Genomic DNA, 16,696 nt, shown 5'->3' with positions numbered 1-16,696 from the left:
AATACTGCAGCGATTTAACTTTTTCCTGACTTTGCTGTACCTCTACATTACCCTCACAGCACCTGCAATATTTCACAACTTATCACCTCGTCTTCTTCCAAAGCCAAGAGTATTGTGGGAACGTGAAAGACTTCTGCAAATCTTTGCAGGTTCACACAGGGCGGGAAATAGGACAAAATAGCAAGAGGTGATAGTTACTGGGATTAAATCGGACTGCAGTGGACTACCCAGGCTAGTGGGACCAGTAGGACACACAGATCAAAGAACTCCGCATGTTCTGTAAGATTACAGCGCTGCAGAATTTGTTGGCGCTATATATATAATAATATTATAGGATAACTCCTATCAGGCTCAGTCAGTCAGAATATAAGGCCAGTAAAGAGCAGTTGAGATCACTCAATGTTAAGCCTATAGAAAGCTAGTGGAAATTTCCACTATGGAGTTACGAGTAAGCTCCCCCCACTGAGGCCAAAACGTTTCCTGCTGTGCAGTCTTTCCAGAGAAACTGTGTCATTCAAAGAATTTGCTGAATTGTTGCAACTAACTTCTGCATTTCAGTTGTTTAGATTTGTAGTTAAAACCCATGATTAAATAAACATACGCCAAAGCATGCACAGGACTGACAACATGGACCTACGTGAGGTTTGAGTGGGTGGTATGGAGGTGCAGGTGGCTGCAGCCTGATGTACATAAAAGGATACAATGAATGTGTACTCACAGCTAATTAGTGCACTGAATGAACCATCAGGTTTTAAAAGGCTTATCTCAGAGATGGCTAATCTAGCACGCTAGATGCTGTGGACTATATGGATGTGATTTTAATGTATTGCCAAGGAACTTATACTTGGGTGGAGGGAGTCAAATCTCTATCCCTTTGCCATCATCTCATTTTAAATTTTTTTTTTTAATTCGTTATTTTTGTAGTGCACATTATAACAGACGAGCTTGCGTTACCACAACAGTAGTTGCAAGCTATTCAAAAACAGAGATAATAAAACATTGGCATGGTATCAGTAACATTGGCACTTTTTTTTTTTTTTGAGGACAAGATAACATCAGGAATAAATTCAGGCTATACATGCACACTCTATATGTGGAGTATAACAGGAAGGAAACTACACCTACATGTCTGTTTCGCAAGTGGCAATGCTCAGTTAGAGTGATATCTAGACATGTGATATGAGTTGAGAGATACAGGGTATGCATATTAATTAGCGAGAATCAGCATTAATATAGCCAGGCTTAGGTATGCAATTGCTCGATAAATGCTAGTGCTGCTGTGCTCATTCTAGGCGAGTAGAGAAGAGGACAAATAGCATAACATGCATTGTAAGAGAAACAGGCTTAACGTGAAAAACCACTGGGGCCGAGCGGTCTATGCCATTACATGTGTCCGTGAGAGACCTGGCAGAGAGAAGTGGGTAGGGGTAAGGTATGGCTGCATGTTTCGTCCAAGAGTGTCAGTTCTTAGGTGGCATGTGTTGAGCAGTTGTCTCTTGTAAAGCCCGGTCGGTGTCTGGCTGTGGAATACTCTGTGCTTGTATAGATTGGGCAGATGATGTCACTTGGGACTTATAGTCCATGGCAGGTATCTACAGCAGATCGGCATGGTGCAAGATGATATGGGCCTACAGGCTCTTCCAGATGTCACTGGTGTACCTTTGGGTGGTAATAAGGCATTTCTTTTTGTTGCTTGGTGGTCAGCCGAGTTAGATGCTTGGCCAGCTTGTTATGTTTCGTGAGCCAGCTCAGTGGGCTCATAATTCCTCTCCCACTCCTGTCTCCACCAGGTGGGCGCGTATTGCGGGCAGACGGTCCGGTGGCTCTCTTGGTCACTTTCTCTCCCCGGCTGGGGCAGCGGTGGATTCGTCGCTGTATTCGCTGCACCGTCCTTTGTTTAGGAGTAAGGTGTTCTCAGCCGCCGCCATCTTGCACTGTGGGCCTTGGGTGTTCAGCACCCTTTAGTCAGCTCAAGTTCGTCCCAGTGGGGACCGGGATGACCCCCCCCCGGCCCAGAGGGGGGGAGACGAGGCAGGCAAGCGCCCAACAAGCCATCACGTGGGGAGGGAGACGGGGCAGCGGCAGTCTTTCCCGCTCCCCCCAGAGTAGGCCGCAGCCTCCGAAGTCCCGTGCCCCCTGCGGGGGGCCCGAAACTCCCGATCTCTGGGTCTGCTACCTTTCCCACAGCTGTGTGAATATTTTCAGGCTCTGATCGAGGAAGGAAGGCTGCCTATTGTGGCTTAAAGGCCCGATTCCTCCAGAGCCCCTCCGCCATGCGACCGGTCAGCATGGCGGTCCGGCCCCGCCCCCATCTCATTTTTTTAATTAATTCTCCATTTTTCTTTGTGCAAGGAATGACAAAACGTTTTTCAATTCCACAACAGCATAATTGAAAGATATAAACAGTAGTTGTACATTCATGGCAAAAGGGTATCGGCACATTTTTAAATGTTAAAGGATAAACAGGCTATTCTTGTAGCAATGCCTATCTAGGTAAACTGAGAAACATTGGACTATGCAGTAGTTTAGGCACACAGGTAATAGTTAAGTCGTGAGGTCGTAGCAGAGATTACAATGTTAAGTATCAGTAGTATACATATTAATAAACTGGGCTCAGGCTAAAACAAAGCTATTAATCTTATGCAGGTAACCAACTTATTGGGTGTATTGAATCCTACGTTTAAGGTGAGTTAGGTGAGGGTATGTAAGATTAACTTCCTAAGCTATAACCAGGCTAAGCTACAGGTCATATTAAAACATAAGTATAAGTACTAGCTTAAATGCTTCATCTGGTTGGCTTACGAGAGTCTCATAGCGTGGAGCTAGCTGCCGCAAAGCTCAGTGTCTCGTAGTGCTCAGGTAAATGCAGCTTCATAGCCCCATTCAGCGGTCAGCCGATTCCTGTGTCTATTCTCTGCGCGTCTCGTTCTGGTCGGTCTGCGATGGGGGCATGACTGGTGAGCTAAGGGCAATGGTAGAGTTGGTGCCGCTGTAGAGTTCTGTCTCTCCTTAGTCTCGGAGGCGCTCTCCGCATTTGTCGTTTGCTGGCATGAGGCTGGAGCTCGTGGATCTTCGTTTGTGGGGTTGCTTTTCGTTGGTTGGCGGTTTCCGGCGCCGCTGTGTGGTGAGCGTGCTTGGTGGTCTTGCTGTGGTGTATGTGAGGCTGAGTGTCGGCGTCTGAGGGATCCGTCACCCTTTCCCGCCACCTTGCCTCCTGGCTCTGTCTGGAGGTCGCCCCGGGGGCCCTCGGTGTGTTTCTGCACAGATGTCACCGTGTAGACGGCCGGATCCATGCCGCTACTGTTCTCATGGCGAGGCGGAGGGACCGGCCCTTAGTATGGAGCCTTGTCCATAGGCTGTTGCATATCTGGGCAAAAAACTCCTGAGTGTGCTTGGCTGGCTGAATGAGAGTGCTTTTTGGCATCGGGCCTGTACTGCCATCTTGATTGCATTTCCATTGTCTTGTTTGAGTGTAGATTTAGTTGCTTGTTTAGTCCGCTTTGCGGGGGTAACCGTCCCCAGCGAGGACCGGGATATCCCCCGCCAGTCCAGAGGGGGGGTAGCAGGGCAGTAGTCAACAGTCGCTTGTGAGCAGGTCTCATACCAGGGGGTCGGCCGTCTCCGCCAGGCCTCAAACCCTGCTCAAATGTAGGCCGCGCGGCCGGTCCATGTGCCCATTGTGTGCAGTGGTACATGACGGGTATCGTTATGCTCTCCGTGCGGTTCTGCTCAGTTTTTAGGGCTTTGTGTGCTGCCAGCATTGGTAGTTTAACCAGGATGCGAGTTTGTTTGCCTGCTGGTGCAGGAGCTCTCAAGGAGCACGTCCGGCTATCTTGGCTGTCAGGCCCCGCCCCCACATCTCATATATTAAGTATTCTTGTCCTATGCAAAATCGCAACAAACAAACAAAAAAAAAAAAAAGGTAGAACATTATAACTTAAAATATAGTTTTCAACCAACATTATAACACCATCTGAATGCCCGCTTCCCGACTCTGGATCCAGAGCTGCACTTGCACTATGCCTTTACGGCCTACCAGGAGCTACCCAGCAATCTAGTGCCACGGTGTACGGTTAAGAAACCTGAACTTCTTCACTCGTATTACACAGCCATCAGCCAATCACTAGAAATGAGTGATCGATAGTTCTCCCAAACACTTTTTTTATACTGTATAAAGTGTGGAAAGTGGGACACAACTTAATAGTGCACAGACTAGATGAGAGATTGCAGCGACATAATGGGAACTAGAGTATTGGGCAAGTACCCACCCATGGCGTCTGGATATCTGGCTATGCTGAGAGGAATGGGAACCAACTCGTATTTTTATATTGGGAGGCAACCACCCGTAACGTTCCAATAAGTGTACTGGTGCATCCCAGAAGGGCCAGCCGAGAAAGGTGCACACGAAGAAAGTCACACTCAGGGATCAAAAAAATATAAAAACCCACATGAAAAGAAGGAAGGAGAAAAGAGGAGGATTACATTTTAAACATTGAAAGGTTTGCTGTTTAGGTCTTGGCACCCCAAATACAGTACTCTTTTGGAAACTGCACTCTTTCCACACTATAAGGGTGATACGCAGAACTATGAGATATGAACTGTTGGAAATGCAAAGTAAATTCAAATGGAATATTATTCAATCCCAGAGCTTTGCTACAAAATAAAGCGAGTCGGAAATATTTAGCGTCTTGAGCTGCGAGACCTCCAGTTTAACTGCTCAGAACAGTTTAACACAGAAGCAGAAAGAAGTGTCGGTAGCAACTCACACCGTAACCATTAAAGCAGGCTGCAGGGTTTATGCAACTCACACTGCCCCAAAACAACTCCTACATCAGATAAAAGCTATATTCATGATTTCTGCTGACAGTTCAATTTGGTTTGTTTACTCCCGAAAGCCATAAAAAATGCTTGTGCAAAGCTAGAAGTAACCATAGAGGAGGTTACAAATGTAACAAGAATTGTGCAATAAAATGTAATACACTTATCAGAAATTTCAAAACGGATTCATCAACAATCTCCCCCTCCCTCCCCCCAAGGACACAACAGCCCAGTTTTATGTTAAGGAAAATCTTTACTGTTGGTTATATAAAGGTAAATGGGAATACTCAAATGTAAGCAGTGAGGAAAATGATGAAAACCAAAAACAGGTATTCCTAACAGAAGGTTTTCACAACTATTTAGACCAGGGGTCCTCAAACGTTTTAAATAGGGGGCAAGTTCATGGTCCCTCAGACATTGTTGGGGGCCGGACTATAAAAAATATGAACTAATTCCTATGCACACACACACGCATAAGGACATAAATACACACACTCTGACATACATAAACAGACAGACAGACAGACACACACACACACCCATACCCATCCACATACACACATAGCTAATTTTGCTTACCTTTTTTGCAGGGGGGTGGCTGTGGCTGATAGGAGTCGGCGTGGCTCCCGCAACCTGGCTCTTTTCCCTCCCGCACGGAGGGAGCTGGGAGGAAGTGACCACCGGACGTCACTTCCTCCCAGCAATACTTGCAGCTGCGATATTTTTAAAGGGGCCTGGTCGCGCTATTACACGGCCGCAGCGCTGACTGGGCCGCTGAAGATATAGGGCCCATCGGGTGGCCCTGGTGCTCCAGTTAAGCTGTGGACACCATTCCTCCTTTAGCTAAAGATTATCTAAGGCTTCACCATAGGGAAGTACTTGGGGTTTAATGCACATGCACAGCAGTCACACTGCATCACTCATATCTCCTCAAAGATGCACTGACTCATTGAATCCCTATGGGGAACAATTCGTGTCTTCATGCAGATGTGGTCATAGAATGCAATCTAAACATTACTTTTGAGAAATGGCACGGTTTGTTTTTTTTACAAATACTGCCACTTTGCATTACGTTGCAGTGCTCTGCTGATTAGTGTCTCTTTAATATAGCGAGTCAGCTGTAAGTCTTTTATTCAAAGTATTTATTTTTGTCTATAACGGACACATTGGCATGTTTATATACAGTATGCCTGTGGTATTAAAAGGACACAACAAGCAACATATAACCACAGCACTCTGTAGTGATTTTGGTGCTAGGACTGCCCTGGTGCCCAAATTCAATGTCAAATCTCATAAAAACAGTTTAAAGGGACACTATAATCACCTGAACCACTATAGCTCAATGTAGTGGTTCAGATATCTATTGCTTGTCCCTGCAGGCTCAGCAATGTCAACACTGCACCTTCAGAGAAGTTGTAAAACTTTCTTAAATCCTCTGGTGCCATCCTTCCATTCGATATTAAACGAGAGTCCTAAGCAGCCTATTCCCTCTGTGTTTCCTGGACTAACGAGGAAGTAATAGCATGAGCAGTAAAGGGTAGATGTTATTAGCGGAATGTGTCAGCTGACCACATTCTGCCTATCACAGCACCCATTGCTGGTATGAATCGGTATGGCTTAGAGGAAGTATTTAATCTTTGCCTTAGCCATACCTCCAGGAGGAGCCGGGCTGTCAGTGACCAGTGACACGTATTTAGTGTTAAACTGCTTAAAAATTATTTAACACTGAATGGAGGAACAGTGCAAAAAGGTCTTAAGACACTATAGGCAATTCAAGGAGGAGATGACATGCTTATAGTGTCTATACTGTCCCTTTAAAAGGGAACTATGGCTATAGCTATATACCAAATATACAGCATCGGGGTTATTTTCATACAGTAACAGCAACCACACATATTGGAACTTTTAAAATCTCCCTTTATGTGAAATAACCTCACCACATGTGTAAGCCTGAGGTTTCTAAGTTCTATATGTGCTTTGTCTAATAGGACAGGACACTCATTCCCTAAATGTTTCTTCATTTACAACTTCAACTGCTGTGTAGACTGTAGCAACCAAAATATAAAATACGTAAAAGTTCATCTAAGTTACTGTTAGCGTCTAAGTGGCGGTGGCAGCAAATACTAACTACAATTCATGATTGTAATACCATCCTGCATACATACGCCACTGCTTCGCAGTTAGATTAAGACGCTTCTACAATTCCATTGCTTTCGGAAAAGGTTAATCTGAATAAGTCAAGTCAATGTGCAATAAAAAGGTTTAAAACCTTATGTGGAAATCTATAAAACTGCTTCTATGTGGTCAGCTCACATCAAAACCATTTAAGACTTGCAGGTTTAGGCCATTTTAGGTCAGACTACATTAATTTAGGGATCAAATTTCTAGAATACCAAAACTTTTGGAACAGATGAGATATTGGTTGTGCAAGCACTTCTGGGGGAATTTGAGAAATGCATTACTGATATTACATAGCATGGAAAGCCTTTATAAGGGTTTAACTACTAAGAGAGCTCAATCTATAGTGAGCCCATGCGGGGCGAAGATCGATTATTTTTATTGCATCATGGTTTTGCATTTTTTCTTTTATTTGTTGTGTCGGGAATTATGGATTTTATTTTGTCATTTTTAGGGTATAAAGAAAAGAACAGCTAGCAGAAAGGTTTCTTATGGTAAATAGAGTTTTTCCAGGTATCATTTTTATTGGCCCTCCTCACTATTATTAAAGCGGTAGGGTTATTTAAAGGAGCACTGCAGTGTTAGGAATACAAATATCTGTTGCCCACGCTATAGTTGTCAGGATACTAGTTGATCCAGCACGCAGAATAGTATCACACCTAGGACTAACGTCTCACTGGACCTTAGAATGGTCAGACTTAACGTACCTGAGAATAGTCAAAATACTAACGGAGGTCAGGAACACAGTTGCAGGGAATAGCAAATATTCAGGGAAACCAGAATTCAGGGAAGTCAAAACAAAGCCAAAGAAACACGATCAGGAACACACTCTCGGATAACCAGCAAAGGGAAACCACGACAGAGCAATGAGTGGAAAAAATGAGCGAGTTTAAATATCCCTCTAGTGGATCCGATTGGCTGTATCCGGCCTTTGAACCCAAAAAGTGCGGGCGCGTCCTCTGTGTGCTGTTACCCACACGTCAACATCACTGTGGACAGACGTGGGGCTATATAACAGTGTGGATTCGCAGCGGCCGGTGTCCACCGGCATGTTGCAAAACCCTGGCCTTGTGGCATAGGACATGCGAGCAGCACCTTTCCTTCTGGAAAGGTGATTATTGTCATGCCTAGCATTTGGAGGGGATGTATACGTGACAATAGTGCCCTAGTCAATAATTAGGTAACCTGGTCCACACTGCCACATATTAAAAAGGCATTTTACAGAAGATATGCCCTCCGCCTAGAATATCATAATTATGGTCCCCACTCACCAATGGGTGAATGCAGGTGGAGAGCATTAGGTCCCCTCCCTAGTGTCCCGGTCCCCACTTGCTCGCATTAGGACTTCTGCCAATGGAAAGCATTGGGTGACACTGGATCTCCTCATACATAGCGTGAGGATGTCCAGTGTCAGTTAGGGTACCAAAAGTTACCTAACCACCAGGTAGTCCTTCTAGTGGCTGTTTGGTAGACAGCCACTACAGGTAGAATTAAAAGGGACACTCCAGGCACCCATACCACTTCTGCCCATTGGAGTGGTCTGGGTGCCAACTTCCACTACCCTTAACCCTGCAGCTGTAAATATTGCAGTGGTTAACTCCTCCTCTAGTGGCTGTCCTCTAGTGGCTACTAGACAGCCACTAGAGGGCACTTCCTGGTTTCTAACACAGGTTTTCTGTGCTAGAGCGTCGCTGGACGTCCTCGTGCTGTGTGAGGACCTCCAGCGTCGCTCAATTCCCCATAGGAAAGCATTGAAAGCATATTCAATGCTTTCCTTTGGAGAGGTCTAATGCGACCGCGCGCGGCATTGCCGTGCACGCGCATTAGGTCTCCCAGCCGGCGGTCACGCATGCGCGATCGGTCTCCGTCGGCGGGGGAGGAGCGTGGGCGGACCCGAAACCACCGCCGAGGATCTCAGGTAAGTCACTGAAGGGGTTTTTACCCCTTCAGCAACATGGGATGGGTGGTGGGAGGGTTCCTGCAGTGCCAGGAAAATGGTTTGTTTTCCTGGCACTGGAGTGTCCCTTTAACCCTGCAAGGCAATTATTGCAGTTTATCCAAAAGTGCAATTATTACATTTGACACTGCACCCAGACCATTTGAAAGAGCTGAAGTGGTGTGTGTGGTGATCGTGTCCCTTTAACTAGTCAAGGTAAAGCATTGCTGTTTTTCAAACACAGCAATGTTTACATTGAAGAAGTGGACACTAGAGGCGCTTCCACTGCAAAGACGAGTAAAACGGTCACATCATGTTGCAGCCCCCATAGGAAAGCATTGATCTATGCTCTTCATAGTTTAAAGGGACACTTTAAGCACCCAGAACATTCCATTTTAATGTTTTAGTCTGGGTGCAGTGCCCCTGTCATTTTAACTCTGCAAAGTAAAACATTGTCGTTTAGTAGATACAACAATGTTTCCCATTGCAGGTTTAAACAAACATCTAGTGAATGTCTTCCTGACAGCTACTAGAGGCAGCTCTGCTATAAGAACAGAGTCAAACTCTGCTCTGACAGCTAACCACCTTAAAGGGACACTATAGGCACCCAGACTGCCTCTAGTGCCAAGACTGCTGGCGGACATTGGCAATGGAGTAGTGTGACCCTGCGCCAATGCGCTGGAATCTGGTAAAACAAAGGGCTTTTTTTTTTTTTTTTTTAACCCTTTTGTGGCTCTGGCGAGGGAGGGGTGCAGGACCAGAGGGGACACATCTTTGCATTGCTCAAGTGTTCCTTTAAATGCTTCAAATAGACAGCAGATGACTGGAGGAACACAGCTTCTTGTCACCAATGCTCCTCTGTAATATTGGATTGGACAAAAATCTGAAGAGTCGATGTAACTTCTAGGAGACAGTCCGGATCTCTGCACGGAAGGGGACAAACAAAGGGGGTGGAGGGCTGGGGTAGTCCTCTGAATCACCAATTTACCTTTTGCACATTTTATATACTACTGGGAACACTTCTTAATAGCATGCTTCTAGCAATCTACCAGGCGCAGTAACAGATACATAAGGATTTGGGCCTTTAAAAAAAAAAAAAATAGATCTCTTCAGACTTGGTAGAATTGAAATCACGAACATGGCTTAGGTTTAACCTAAGAGAGCACACAATTTCACCAGGCCAAACTGCTAGCAAATGTATAGGTTACAAGTTATTGTACTATACATAATTTTTGTAATTTTTTTTTTGTAAATTCTTTATTTTGTCATTCAGGTGTGTACAAAAACATAGACAAACGCCACAACAGCATACATGTGCATGTAGACATGCTGAATAATAGTACAAATATTCGGGCATTTGTGGTCGTACTATACATAACTTTCTACCTTCTTGGGCTTTACTGCTATGCTATTGGCGGTTAAGACTTAAAGGGGACCATAGCCACTGCTCTGCGGCCGGCCTCCCATTGACGACAGGACAGCATCCCATGTACAGCTGCTCTACCCAGTATAGTCACCATGCTGTGTGTGGAGGAAACACATTTTGGGTAAATGTACATATATTAATCTTTACACTAACAAGCAGGTTATACATAAATGTGAAGACAGTCTTCATTATTTTTGCATGACACGTTCACTTAAAAAAAAAAAAAAAAAAAAAAAACCCAGACAAACTGAGCAGGGGCCACTGTTTATCTATGGCTTTTCATAACTTCATTGATAAAGGAAATTGCCTAACCTTTTGTCATAAAAAGGATTAAAGCCTTGCGAAAGGGCCCAGTTAATGCAAAACGCAAGCCTAAAACATCACCAAAGGTAGAGCATGGAAGTATCACCCTCACAATTTAACAATTAAAGCCATGTATAAAGGATCAGAAAATTGCAACTGCTATTCCGGTGAATTACAACACCGATTACACAAGGCCAGCCATATATAAAACAACAACAACAACAAATGACTCAGTAAATCCCTGAATAACTTACTTCCTATATAAACCCCAGCACTAATTTGTCATGAACACAATGCCATACTTATGTTCTGTATACATTAACAATACATTTTCACATAAAGAGATCATAAACATTTCCCACAATAAATATGTTTGAAGCCCCATCATTTTGCAGAGTGCTGTATATCAAGTACTGTGCTGGAACAGTGGGGTTGGTTCTATATTAGAACTTTAGGAGCAATTCTAGAGCAGGGTTCTAAAAGTGGAGCAATCACCATGGATACCAACAGAGCTTTTAGAGAGATTGAGCATTTTTAGACTTTTGCCCCAGAATTATTCTTTAGAACAATAAACCCCAGATGCTCTAAAACAGTAATGACTTACTTTTGGCATTCCCAAGAGTTGGGGGCCTAATATTTCCCAGGATCCCGTTAGAAGTACAGTGGGCAACAACTGGTGTGTCAGAGCCCATCCAAACCTGTAGGTGGGTATTAAGGGCACTTACCTCTGTTGCTTTCTTGCTTGCAATCCCCAAGATGTTGCTCACGATGACTACTTGAATTTTTGGCAGGCACATTGCTATTGTTACCCCTGCCATCTCTTCTGCTTGTAGCAGTGATACACATATTAACTCGCTCAGCTTCTCCAGATCGGATTGCTAAATAACGAGAACTTGCTCCAGAACCACCGCACAAACGTTCTATCTCTGGGTAAAGGACATTCACTTTGATTAGTGGAGCTTGCTTGTTTCTCATACCGGCAGCTCCTTATACGCACTAAAAAGCAATAAAACAAAGCTGATCTCTACCCAGTGCACGCAGGAACAAAGCAGTTCTACTGTGTGACTCATTCCCTGGCTAAAATAATGTAGCAATTCACCCTCCCGTGGCAATCAGGAGACAGGACCTCTCATGAAACGTTACTGGGCTCTAATAAATGGAGGTGGTGTCTATGCAATAGCTGACTGAGGAACTAAATGGGAGAGTCAGCCTGTGGGAGGGGATAGGCAGATAAGAGGTTCCCCACCCCCCTCCCCTGTGCTGGTAGTGAGCTTTGCAGGTAATTAGCTCATGTGAGAGAGCAGGACAGCCTAATGCTCTGTCAGGAGAGATTTCGAAATCAGAAGTTTTATTTTTCATTCTGTCCTACAGCCAGCAGCACTTGGCAGGCCCTAGCCAGTATATCCTGTAACCAGCAGGCTGGAGGTGATTGGAACTGCCTTGGTGACTGATGTGGTCTGTGTGTGGCAGGAAATAACACTTATTGTCATTTTAATTATTATGCATTAGCACACACACAATGCTGGGCAGAAACTACAATCCGGAATACATAACATTCGGAGAACTTGTTAAGTCAAGTTATACATTGTACCTAACTGTCTTATTGCCAGTGGGAATGAGCTGCTGAAATGTACAGGTTTTTGTTTTTTTTGTGGAGTAATATGCATGGGAATTGATGCTACAGAAATTTTAGATCAAGTGAGAGGAATGGAAAATGTCTTTTTTTTTTTGTTTCCTAGGTTAGAAGCATTTTAAATTCCCTGGCTTACTAAACCTGCAATTGACAATATTGTAAAGCCAAAATAGCAGGGGTTTAAATAAAACAGAGTTGGCAAATTTTCCAAAGCAGTTATTTCAGCATAACATTTGTAATTAATTCCCTTCAGTAATTAATTGCTGATTTCCAGTTTAGTGAATAACTGTTACTTGTGTATGTTTCAATACCTGTCAGTGTTGTTGACATCTATTTATGTAACAGCGACATAGTATGTTATTCAGATAAGTAGGGAGTTGAGTATAATTGCCATGGGAAGGGACTACACATTTTATTTCAAAATAGCAGAATTTTAGATTTTTTCATATTTGAATTTTTTGTAATTTTTTTTTAGTTTGGTCTAAAATGTGCAATTCTCTATGGGGGGGGGGGGGGGGGTAATAAAAAATAAATAAAAAAAAAGTGTCATGATCATTTTCACACCTGTACCTAATTTATCCGGATGCGCCAACTTTCTTATGTATCAAACTCTTACTCCAACATTTACACATCAAAAGTGTAGCTTATATAATGATTGAAAAGGTGTTATACACGCAAATCGGAAAATTACGGCACAGAAATAAGAATAAGTAAACACAAATGGCAAAAGTACCTAAAAGCAGTTGTGGCGCTTGTTTTAATTTTACATTTTTGTTGTGGAGATCCAGACGACAGTATCAGTCATTGTATGAATAGGTCAGGTACATCAGTGCCAGTTGAAGAGAACAACACATCAATAAGACATGCTGAGATGTTAGTAAATGGAAACATTAATAAGCTTGGATAAGGGACGTATATTTATTTATTTATCAAATATTTCACCAGGAAGGATACATTGAGATTTCTCTCGTTTTCACAAACACTGGGCTCACAAACACTGCATTGTTACAATAGGATACAATATAATATTTAAAAAACAATAATACGGGGGGCGGAGTCTGACCGCCAAGCTGAACAGACGTGCGGGGAAAGAGCTCCTGTCAGGCGGGCAGGATTTAAGGCTAAATCGGCAATTATACAGCCCATAGACACACCAGGGTGCACTACCCACGTAGGGGGAACGCCACTGAACCGATAGCTACCTTGCTGCAACCTGCCGGAGACCGAGGCCCGAAACACAACCTGCGGCCTACAGGAACTGGAGCCGGAGAGAGGCGGCTGCTCTCTCCGACACTGGATCCCTTCAGAATCGTTCCTGATCTCCCACCCCCTCCCCCCTTTGGACAGGTGGGGGTTATCCCGGTCTACACTAGACAAGCAACCTAAACCAAAAGCGAGTAATTACGGCGATGTCGCCTGCAGAGGCACGGACTTACCGGAGCACATCCAAGATGGCCACCCAGCAGGGGTCAGGGAGGGAGAACACTAGCACTCCAACCCCCTGACAGTCCTAGACCGGCTCAGCGCGAGCTTCTACACAGCACTGTGTGACAGGGGAGTACCCTGCCCTCAAGCAGCTCGAATGGTGGCCTCGTGGATCCGTCCCGTGGCCCGCAGACGCCATTATGGACTTCCACTGCAGGCCTTCAAGGGAGCCAACCGACCCAGCAAGCACCGACGCCAGCAATGGCGGGAAACCTCGGGCACCAGCACCCGCACTCCCACACCCCAGAGCGGGACCCGCCAGCAAGCACGGTCTGCTCACCGCACGGGGGCCCCGACAAGCACCGACCAGCAGAGCGCAACCCCACACAGCGGCATTAGCGAGGCCCGCCGTGCTTCTGAACGGGCCATGGCAGGGCTGAATGCCGGCAAGCGAAACAGGCGGAGGGCCCCCCCGCAGACCGACGGAGAAAGAATCTCGGGAACAGCGATGCTAACCTTCAGGGAGGCCACGGACGAGAGACAAGCCGGGCGCAACCCACACCTTGAACCGCCACGGAAAAGCATCCAGGCGAACCTGAGAGCTTCCAGGGACGGTATGGCTCTGCCGAGCCGAGGCATTGGCTGACAGTGCCACATGTCCCCGAGCAAGGTACCCATGTCCCCCTAAGGACTTCCTGCCGGTACCAAGACAGACTATACTGTCACATAGTTAAATTTATCTTTGATCGATTCTCGGCTGCCTGCATTTATTTACTTGTATTCATTTATTTACTTTACTTATGTTTAACTACACTCCAGGCGCTCCAGGGGTTAAACCCACTGTTAGCCTGTTAATACACACATAGCCAGGTACTTAGCACAACTATTATGACAAGCAAGTTTGGTTAACAGAGGCCCAGCAGGGTCTCCCCTTCTGAAAACATTTCTTGTTAAAAGCTCCCATACCCTACGAACTTGAAGCGACGCAGGGGTTAAACCCGCTACACTATTCATAGGCATAGTCCCCTTGACCTTACAGGGTATGTGCAACCAGAACCTAAGCCTCTACTCGAGCATGTAACCCTATATGCCCAGGAGCACCTATAGCCTGAATAACCAACACTGTACCTACCAAGCTCCATGTCACTAGCTTGTTCAACATATAAAATCGTTCTTGCAACACATTTCTTCGTCAAGCATTATAATCCCAAAAAAGATTTAACTGAATGTAAACTATGTATTAAGATGTTTGTGTCAACTGCTGTTGTGGCATGACATAACTGTTTGTACACACCTGCACAGCAAAAATAAAGAATAAAAAAAAAAAAACAATAATACAAAATATACACACATATAATCATACATTTACCACATAACAGGTAATAAATATATAGTCAACCATGATAGGTGCATTCTGTATTGAGGTACATTGCCATAGATCTCTTAAAATATTTTAGATTGAATGAAGATTTGACTGTGTGCCAATGAAGTTATTCCATAATTGTGATGCTCTGTAGGAAAAGGAGGATCGAGACACTTTCTTTTTGTATTGCGGTATGCTAAATATCGTGCTAGTACTGGATCGGAGGTTATAGGAGGTGGGAACAGCCGGGGAGAGCATTCTACTCAGGTAGGGTGGGAGCCTCCCAGAAATGCTCTTATGCACAAGGCTGGAAAGATGAAGAGTGTGTCGTAAGGTTAATAGACAGTAGAGCATCCCATAGTCTGCTATGCTAGCATAGTAATGAAAAAAGCATAGCTGCACTTTATAGAGCTTAATATGACATAGCTATTAGAGTCTACTAGCTGAGTAAATGACAAGGTTTCTCATAACTATTTGCAAAATTAATAAAGACTCTCTGAATCTTTTTATGGCACTTGCTGAACCAATAGACCAAGTGGTAACTAGTCTAGTTAAGCAACATGAAAATTGATTCGGCGCCACCGGCTGGTCTCCAGCTACCAGGTAAATTGCTGAGGAAAGACACAGTTCCCTCAAGGCCAGACACCACAGATGTAGGCCTCCAATAGTTGATGGCAGTGCGTAGGGTATAATCCCACTGTCACTCATCCAGAGAAGTTCAGTGGCTTAGGGCCTCCCCGACTTTAGCCTAGGCCTCACTTTTCTCTCCACTGATCTTGACTTTGGAATAGCCAGTGTAAAAGGTTGCTCAGTCCAGAGAGCATTGTCTTGATTCCAGTCAAGCCCAAAGGTACTGCACAAGGTGTTAAAAGCATCCTAGAAGCCTTGCTTTGTTTTCAGAGGGGTGTTCTTCATCATGTTGTGGTTCCATGCTATTTTGAAACATGCAGAGTAAGTAGATTTATTTAAAGTGGCGCTGTCACCGTGTGAGGGTTTTGCAGAATTGGCCAGGACCCCCAATGGTGACATCACAGTTGAGGGTTCGGTGGCCAAGCAGGGGCAGGTAAAGGTGAGATTTACTTACCTGAACCTGTCCAATGCTGGTGCCGCCATCTTCCTAAGGTGGGTCCTTTTCAACTCCTGGTGCTTTCACTGCCAAGACCCAACGTCACTGCTATACTCTCACACAGCATTGAGGTCTATGGAGGATCCCAAGGGACTGTGGGATCTTCCATATATAGAGCTAACTCTCTGCAGCCTTCACTGGTGACGGCTGGGGAGATTGACACGTCTAAATGGCAGTAGCTTCGCCCAGTGTCTAGAAATGTCAAGTATTGGAAATTTACAGAGAGAAAGTAGTCTCTGCCTTGTCTCAATATATGTCTTGGCTGGGTTGCACGAAACATTAGGACTTGTGGACTCTCTGTATGCAAGACTCCATGTTAGCATTTTCCTGGAAGTAAATAAAGTATTTTTGATACATTGGATCCAAGCATGCAGTCTTTTATTTGCTAAAGTGAAAGTTAGCCAAGTATAGCTTTTCATTATCTGGTAACCTCCAACACCATCTGTCTTATGGACACCACTTGATGTGTATTTGTGGACCCAGCAGAA

General features: G+C 44.7%; 1 protein-coding gene across 2 annotated transcripts in view; it reads right to left on the bottom strand.

Moving 5' to 3' along the window:
• Positions 1-11,833, bottom strand: part of RANBP3L (RAN binding protein 3 like) — a 41,900-nt gene extending 30,067 nt beyond the window's left edge. Inside the window, exon 1 of one of the 2 annotated variants that reach the window (XM_063453986.1) lies at positions 11,387-11,833. In XM_063453986.1, the coding sequence (XP_063310056.1) occupies positions 11,387-11,636 (250 nt within the window). In that variant the 5' untranslated portion in view covers positions 11,637-11,833. The remainder of the gene's footprint in view (positions 1-11,386) is intronic. The other variant, XM_063453984.1, reaches the window with a different exon arrangement.
• Between the last annotated feature and the right edge of the window lie 4,863 nt (positions 11,834-16,696).

The sequence above is a fragment of the Pelobates fuscus genome, chromosome 5 (assembly GCF_036172605.1).
Source record: "Pelobates fuscus isolate aPelFus1 chromosome 5, aPelFus1.pri, whole genome shotgun sequence".
In the NCBI taxonomy this organism is placed as follows: Eukaryota; Metazoa; Chordata; class Amphibia; order Anura; family Pelobatidae; genus Pelobates; species Pelobates fuscus.
This window is presented reverse-complemented; position numbering and strand designations above follow the sequence as displayed.